The sequence below is a fragment of the Ostrinia furnacalis genome, unplaced genomic scaffold, assembly GCF_004193835.3.
Source record: "Ostrinia furnacalis isolate ACB-3 unplaced genomic scaffold, ASM419383v2 OfSCF4337, whole genome shotgun sequence".
NCBI lineage: Eukaryota > Metazoa > Arthropoda > Insecta > Lepidoptera > Crambidae > Ostrinia > Ostrinia furnacalis.
Window position 1 is genome coordinate 198962 of NW_021134576.1, and position 9019 is coordinate 207980.

Genomic DNA, 9019 nt, shown 5'->3' on the forward strand with positions numbered 1-9019 from the left:
ACACGTTTAAAAAAAAAAAGAAAAAAGAAAACACCAACTGAATTGAGAAACATCCTCCTTTTGTCTAAGTCGGTTAAAAATAATGCGAATTTTAAGACATGCAGAGCCATCTATCGCTTGACACCAGTACTAGTTCGTAGTTCAGCTACGCGCATCTTGTAGCAGCGCTTCGACTACGAAAGCGTTAGTGCGCCGTAACGCCACCGCTCTGTGGCCGTAGCGGCGCCACTATAGCGGCTACGATTTGCTACGAGCGACTACGACAGGGCGTTTCGTAGCTCGTAGTATTGATCGCGCTTGCGCGACCTACTGAGACAAGGTCCCGAATTTGTAAACATGTGCCAGTGAAAATAAGTTTTAAATTATAACTTGTGAAGATGCGGGTCGGAATCGTGTGGATTTTGTTCACCTACGCTAGATATTGTCTGGGTAAGTCACTTTTGTCCTAAATTATTGTAAAAGAATGTGTACAGATCGAACATTACATTGTAGCTCTTATTCCATTGTAAAAAGTTTCATATTCAAACTGTCTGTCAACTGACGTTTAAGATTTACGAATACTATAAAATATTTACTAACCGATTTTTAATTCACTTTGACAATGCTTTTGATTATAATTATAATAATAGCAAGTAGGTAACTTGACTTCATAATATCTATGATGCCACATTATTGTGGAATTATGATTAACAGTTACCAATTTCAAATGAAAAGTATATTTAATTTTTAACCACCAGATTTTTGACGTTTGTTAAAGTTAAAAAACTTACTTTAAACACACGTCAAAAATCTGTCAAACTCTATACAAAAAATAATGGTTATTGTTGTAGTTACGGTTAAAGTGTGGTGTTTATGTTAAAGTAAGATGGTGCAATCCAGCCTAAATGTCTGCATATTCTTACTAACTTCGTTTATTGTCATTTGTTGTGATTCAATTATAATTTTATTACCTACTTTAAACTTAACAATTCTTATTCTTCGCTTTCTAGCGACAAGATCGCTTAAATTGTGCCGTTTTGATTTAGTATATTATTGAACTTTAAATAATATGTCTACTTTGTGTGGTGTGCAAATAAAGCATCACTACTCCTTCCTCCACAGGGCAGGCAATGCCTAGTGTGGAGGTCTGTCTTTTTTTGTAGTAGGCAATAAATATTTTCATTTTCATTTTTTCATACCTTTCAGGTGTAAAGCTCCTAGAAGCGAACCCGGACGTCAAGCGTCTCTACGATGACCTGCTCAGCAACTACAACCGGCTGATCCGTCCGGTTACCAACGTGAGCGACATCCTGACCGTCCGGCTGGGGCTCAAGCTGTCACAGCTGATGGAGGTCAACCTGAAGAACCAGGTCATGACCACGAATCTTTGGGTGGAACAGGTCAGTTCCTAGATTCAGACCAGAATTTAAAAAAAGAGTATTAGTAATTGTAGTGTACAAATTACTATGGCTCTAGCGCTTAAGGCCGTATACAGAAAGAAAGCTGGAAACTTATAAGCGCTTACCGGCGCTTGACAGCGCTGGTAACCCGCGCAGGAAAGTATATGAACGCGCGCCGATAAGCACTGAACGGCGCCGACTAGTTTCAACACGCGCTGGTCAGCGCTGGACGCTGCCATATAAAATGTCATTCAACTTGCTTCCTTTGTGAATGAACGGACCAGCGCTGACAAGCGCTGGTAAGCGCTTATAAGTTTCCAGTTTTCTTTCTGTAAGCTAATAATCTGTAATGTAATAATCAGTGAATGAGGTATGGGAGCGTCACGGGAAGATGTTTTTGAGCCCTCAAACGTCAGCGAGACTTCAGATTAGTATGCTTTGTGTCATAATATATCAACGTTACCCCTCCTATGCCGTTCTCATACCTAGGCACCGACTGAGTTTGGGTTAGGAGTGGGTTCACCAGAGTAATCAGTACGGCTAGCACGAAAAACTTTCGAGTTCGAATACGAAAACTACAACAGCGCCCTTGTGAACGTGTCGTAAAGTGAACTTAGTATGAGAAATGGTTGCACGAAACTTATTTTGAAAATCAAAATTGTCACGTTATCGTTTCATTCGAAGATGAGTATCGAATTTTGTCGAATACGCAAACGATTCGAAGACGAAAGTTGTTCATGCTAGAGGTACAGACGACGCGTCTGGGATTGGACAGGCAACTCGAATCGAAATTCGATACTGTCACCGTTGGGTATATCGGCTTCAATAAAAACTAAATTAAAATTAAAATATAAAAGTTATTTATTATTTGAAATCTTAAAAAGTGCTTTTACCCGGTATGACTGCGATCCTATTACCCAACCAACTCAATCGGAATCGACAAGTTTTGCGTTTGTTTTTTGATAAATTGTTTTAATTATTTTTAGGTATTACTGCAATCGCAACTGATGTTAAAAAGTGAGATGGAGTCTAATTTCTAATCAATTTATCTTACCGATTCCAGAAGTGGTTCGACTACAAGCTGACCTGGAACCCGGACGACTACGGCGGCGTGGAGATGCTGTACGTGCCTTCTGAACACATCTGGCTGCCGGACATAGTGTTGTACAACAACTGGGATGGGAACTACGAGGTATGTACCCGGAAAACGTTACCCGAATTACGAATGTTGCCATCCCTCTCACGCAAAGCGAGATGCCAGTATAAGGGTCAGGGACAGATTTTTTTTCATATTTTTTAGGGATAGTACATTCGTAGAGCTACCTCCCCTATCAGTTTGATTTACCCATTCTGGGACACCCTGTATAATAATTGGCCACTTAAAATAACTTGTCATATAAAATAATTTTCGTAATACATTTTCAAAATTTAATTCCGTGTCCCATTTAGATTGTGCGTAACGTTCAATGTAGATATTACTCGTATAAAGTGTGTGCCTTTCTTCTACAATTACTAGATCTTTGCAATTATACGTCAATAATACATTTTTCCAGGTGACCCTGATGACCAAAGCTACCCTCAAGTACACTGGAGAGGTGAACTGGAAGCCGCCGGCCATCTACAAGTCTTCCTGCGAGATCAACGTCGAGTACTTCCCATTTGACGAGCAGACCTGCTTCATGAAGTTCGGCTCTTGGACTTATAATGGAGCTCAGGTATTATTTTATATTTTTTCAGTATTCATTTGTACCGCCACGAGCTTATTAACTTGTTTCATTATCAGAATAATGTGCAATAATCATCATCATAATATCTTTATTGCTTAAGCATAAGCATAATAACTTTAAACTCTGAAAAAAAAGTGAAATAAGGTAGGTACAAAAAATTTGCAAGACTGGAAATTATGTATTTTTCGAGAAATCATTCCAATGTAATAGTTTTTAACTGTTTTAACGGAAAATTAAAGCTGGTTTGCTATGCCAAAAGCATGTTCAAGCCCTGGCTACGTATAAACGTATAGAAGATTTATTTGGGTGCTGTTTTATAATACGTTACTTTTGAAGCAAGCTAGGAAATTAATAAGACGAAATAGGCAGTTAGCTAGTTCCTGTAGTTTGCAGTTCTATAACAATCACTGAAAGTTCGCGGCGGTTAAGCTGTGAGTACCTACCTAGATAATTTTATCCGTCTCTAGCGAACCAACTAAAACTAAAAGTTTCGTTAAACATTCTACCACCCAGGTGGACCTCAAGCACATGGATCAGTCGCCCGGCAGCAGCCTGGTCCACGTGGGCATCGACCTCAGCGAGTTCTACCTATCAGTCGAGTGGGATATCCTGGAGGTGCCTGCTACCAGGAATGAGGAGTACTACCCGTGCTGCGCGGAGCCTTTTTCTGGTGAGGATGCTTTAGAACGATTACGTGATAGCAAAGTGTACAACAGTCGTATGAGACAATTGGTCTATGAGTCAGTGATTGCAAGAGATCCAGAAACCCTGTCATAGTCGTAAATCTTTATTGCATCATGTTGGTACACAATTGAATCCCTGTCAGTCTGCCATAGCCAAATTATTATTATTTGGCATTTACAGTTTTGACAAATAATTGCTCGTTGCATTTATAATTTCGCTGAACTATTGATAAACACTGGTCGGTTACTGGATATTGAACTGGCATATTGTAACCAAGACGGCCATTGCTGAACAAAAGCCTCCTCCAGGGATTTTTGCAACAATTGGTGTTGTGCTGTCCGCATCCAGGCGGTTCCCACGACTTTCATAAATGAAATTATATCTTCAAGATGTAGAGTACAGTAGGCATTTTTATTTGATACCTTTTAGTAATAATAACGATCAAGTTTTCCAAAAAAACCTCCTACTACTACTTCAGTGCTGACCAGTTGGCGCCACTATTAGACACAAGCAAGTGACAGGAGCTTACTCTCCAGTGGCGTCCACAAGTAATTAAAAAAATGATTAAAAAAACCCTAATTAAACCCTTTTCTTCCAGATATAACCTTCAAACTGACGATGCGCCGTAAAACCCTCTTCTACACAGTGAACCTCATCATACCGTGTGTGGGTTTGACTTTCTTGACAGTGCTGGTGTTCTACTTACCGTCTGACTCAGGGGAGAAGGTAAGTGGGAGAATGCAACGCTAAGCCCGATCCGTAACATGGACATTCAAAGTTAGCAGTATAAAATTGCACAAGAACAAAAACCTTGGAGTACAGTCAATTTTGAAAATTCACCGTATCGCAAAAAAGTAGCTAAAGTAGAAAAGTGCAAAGTATGTAAGAGAATAAATGTAAAATTGTGTACTTTTACGGAGGGGTTCACAAAAATGTAATTGCTATATTATTTCTAAATTTGACTGTACTTACAAGTGACTTTTTGCGTGATACCTATTTATTGATCGGGCTTTCTCATACAGCTGAAGAAAATGGGTTATTAAATGATTTGATGACAAAAATACTTTTGCATTCTAATCGTATAAATATAAGCATGTAAAAGTAGACAACTTCGTAAAGATCAAAAGTATTTTTGAGTGAAACATCAAATAATTTAAATAACCTTGTTATGTTTAGGCACGACACAAGCATACACGCATCGATTTGGATGTATTTTTATTCGAAAGAGCATCAAGTATGATTGTGAAGAATATTCCTACAATGATCAATAAAAAATTGCAGGCTATAGAACTGCTGATACAAACAACACAAGAAACAGTACATAATGTATTTATAAGCTTTTGTAACTTGCCTGCTTTTTGAAGTGTTTTAAAAATTCTTGATAATAGTTTTTTCCTTCTTTATTAATGTCTGATATCGAAGTATAGATTCACATGTGATCAGAAATTGATTGTATTTTGGATTGTTAGTTTGTCTTTGTGATTTTGTGATATGCCATTCGATGCCTGTCATGCGTAGTTACATCCTATGCCTATGAATTCCCCACTCCATTTTACGGGTCGAAATAATAGAGTTTATTATACAGAAATTAGATGGAATTGGTGTTATGTAAGTAATGAAGAGTGATAGGTAATAATGATGACCGAAACAATCTGCCAATCGTAGCAAGCTTAAATCAAAATTGAGTTAATTTAGTAGATACAGTTAAAAATAATTTCATAGGGAATAGAAAAATCTAAGAACATATTTACGAATTGGTTTTCGATCTAGAAATTAAAAACACTTCAAATAGTAGTACTACATGTTATTACGTACTACGTAAAATATTTGGTAAAGGTCGCGGGAAGAGCCTGAATTCGGGCAGCGTAGGACCGTTCATTGTGGAAAACCTTTGTTTAGTGGACGTCATTTGGCTGAAACGAACGAAAGAACGGAAATATATTTTGAAATTCTAATTATTACAATTACGTACGACTTTGGACTAACATTATACAGATTTCATTGGTAAACGATTCATGCGATGCTTCAGAAATACTCGTATTTAGTATTTCTGTAGCTGTGCCTTACTAATAAATAAATGATTCGAATGGCAGATTCGTTTCGAAGTCATGTTTGGGATAGCACTAGGGCATGTTTGTTCCATCCTTCTATCCATTGCCCATGATCCATCTTCCATGTTTTGCCTCTCACTCATCCATAACCAGTATTAGTCTTTTTTGAATCATTAGTTAGATTGTGTGAGTGTGTTAGCGTCGTAAGACGAGTTTGATCATCATTGTCTTTCCACTGAATATAACGAAATAACTTTGCTTATAAAATTACCTGTTAGTCCCTTAATTATTATCTTTAATGTTTGTCTTCAAAAATATTAGCTATTTTATTATGAATTAGGTCTTTCAACCTCAAAAATCAGCAAAGTTACTTCGATTCTTATTCACTAGGAAAAATGTTTTGCTAAATGCAATGTTCATTCAGCTCTAAAACCACCTCTGTAATAACGTATGGAAGGCTCTTCATACTTGGGAGCATTTATTTTTCCTTGTGAATCCATTTCATTTCTTTGATCGATGTTTTTTTGCGTGTTTGTTACTTACGAATATTTATTGTGAATGCCAAAAATGTTTCCTTCCTTGCTACTCTATCAACGTGAATATCTCTTACGAATTGCTATAAGATCCTATTATTTTTAACGTATGAGTAGTGGCACAGTTTTAGACTGTTGGCTATAATGTACTTCATTCTAAATAAAAGCTTTCGTTATTCAGTAGTCTAGAATCTTTGACTTCCATTCTTTCTGGACTATTCGCGCCACAAAAGTAGATTCTTCTAAATTTCGGTCTTCTTTCCAATTCTACTTCTTAGAACTTAGACTAGATTTTTATCAACAGAAATACTAATTATGAACCTGACGTTTGATGATTGCTTATCATAAAATCACTACTTATGATAGTGATTTGAACAGCTTAGAAGAAACAAAAAACAATAGCAAATCACATGAAACATTGCCACTGCTTGGATCTAAAATGTGAATCTATACTCGAACACTTCATAAAGCTTCCATTCACAAACTGACATGACTCATCCGAATGTGTGCGTTTGTGCGTGCTTCCACATGACTCGCTGCTTCTGAAGTGGAAAGACAATCATATGCTTAACGTGTACTCAAAAAGGACTTAATTCTCTCCCTAGATTTCGCTCTGCATCTCCATCCTGGTCTCCCTCACAGTGTTCTTCCTTGGTCTGGCTGAGATCATCCCGCCAACCTCCCTGGCGATCCCTTTGCTCGGGAAATACCTGCTATTCACCATGATACTCGTCTCTCTCAGCGTTTGGTTCACTGTTTGCATTGTAAACGTCCATTTCAGGTAATTTGTCTGTTCTCTCGTAGATATCATTAAGCATCTCAATATTGGTGTCACTGACGGTGTTTTTCCTGCTGCTGGCTGAGATAATACCGCCGACCTCGTTGGCGATACCCCTGCTAGGAAAGTATTTGCTGTTTACAATGATTTTGGTGTCGTTAAGCGTTTGGATGACGGTCTGCGTTCTCAACGTACATTTTAGGTAAGTAAGACAACTTGTTATGCATGTCTTAGTCTGAAAAAAAGTTTGAAAGGCAGCGGTGGAGATATACTTAATAGTGTTTAGACCAGTAAGTTGAAGGCACTGGCTTTGACTAAAGCACTACATAGTAGTTGTGTCATACTACGCGGCAGATTTGCTGATGGCTTGATTATCTTGCTGCAGGCCAGACACCATTTTTATATTGAAAATTCATCATCACCAGTTTAAAGCGCTTTTATAATTTTATGAGCTCTACAGACAGGTAAGTGACAGACATTACTGTTAAGCTTACTAATGGTACATTACGTAAAATATAAAAGATATTCGATAAAAATATACTTCAACTGAAGATTTAAATCGTAGTTTTGCTTTATTTATAAATATTAACCAAAAGATAAGACTAATCATGTTGCTATAAAAATACTCGACCAGTGACATTTTGCAGCGCTTTGTATTTAGCTCAGAATACGGAACAAACCAGAAACCGTCANGATTAAACGGTTTAATGTTCATTAGTTCATAGGAAAGCTTTGGCTTCATAATATTACAGTTACGCAAAATATTATGTACATAGCGCAGTGAGTGACGATAATTCATACAAAACGTAGATATCTAGCTTTATACAGACCCTGAATGTGTTTTATAGAGGAAAATGACATTTTAATAACGTCATTAGATGATAATAATCATGGATTTTTGCTGAAAAATTATTAAGAAAATAAGATTATGTTTAAAGTCAAAGTCAAAGTCAAAATTTCTTTATTTGTTTAGACTAATAAATAGTTCTTACAAATCGTCATAAAATATGCTCTTAAGGAGCCTCTACATGTCTCATAATCTTTTTACCCTACCAGCGCTTCGAGACCAACATTTGGCAAGTGCTGAGAAGAAGCGCCGCAACAAACTCAGTTCAGTTTAATTAGAAATATGCTGAAATCATAAAAAGTGGCCATAGTATAAATTCTGCTTAGTTTGGGGCTAGAATTTATTATGAAGTAGATTGTCTCAATTTGTTATTAACCAAATCTATACTTATAATAAATCTGTAGAGAGGTCAATTCTGTACATGAAATATAGGGTAAACCAGAGAGTGATTGCCCACTGGTAGTGATTGCCCGCTTTAAGAATAATATTGTCAGGTGCTGACTTTGAATCACTCTAGTTAGATTTGAATTTACTAAGTAGATGGCTCCGAGATCAATGTAGTTACAGTAGATTTAAAATTTACAATAGGAAGTCTAAAAAAACAGTTATGGCGGATTTTGTCAAGACGGGTGAAAATGTTACTCAAACTGGTAAAGACTTTAACAATTTTACTAAGGAGTTACTTGCTTAGAGGTTAAATTTTTTTTGCAAGTCACTTAATATTCAACTAATGGTGTATAGTCATGATGAAATTATAAGTGTTTTCTCCATTATCAATGAAAATAACTGATAAAATTTGATTTCTAACGGTCATTTTAACGGTGGGTAATCACTGCACGTAAATCTGTATATTTTTAGTTATTGCCCACCATCATTTCAGTTATTGCCATATGTTAATGTATAGTTATTGCCCAGAGCAATTATTATTAGAGTGTTGCCACCATGCAGTAGCAGTGTTTAAGTTGCTCATTGCTAGACTTGTTTTGCAATTTACAGGCATAAATATTAAAATGGCTTTTA

General features: G+C 36.8%; 1 protein-coding gene across 1 annotated transcript in view; it reads left to right on the top strand.

Annotated features, from left to right (window-relative positions):
• The first annotated feature begins 322 nt into the window (after positions 1 to 322).
• Positions 323 to 9019, top strand: part of LOC114359376 (nicotinic acetylcholine receptor beta2) — a 57307-nt gene continuing 48610 nt past the window's right edge. The window contains exons 1-7 of the mRNA XM_028313753.1: positions 323 to 429; positions 1186 to 1379; positions 2443 to 2571; positions 2933 to 3094; positions 3620 to 3776; positions 4389 to 4516; positions 6980 to 7155. Of these exons, the coding sequence (XP_028169554.1) occupies positions 378 to 429; positions 1186 to 1379; positions 2443 to 2571; positions 2933 to 3094; positions 3620 to 3776; positions 4389 to 4516; positions 6980 to 7155 (998 nt within the window). The 5' untranslated portion in view covers positions 323 to 377. The remainder of the gene's footprint in view (positions 430 to 1185; positions 1380 to 2442; positions 2572 to 2932; positions 3095 to 3619; positions 3777 to 4388; positions 4517 to 6979; positions 7156 to 9019) is intronic.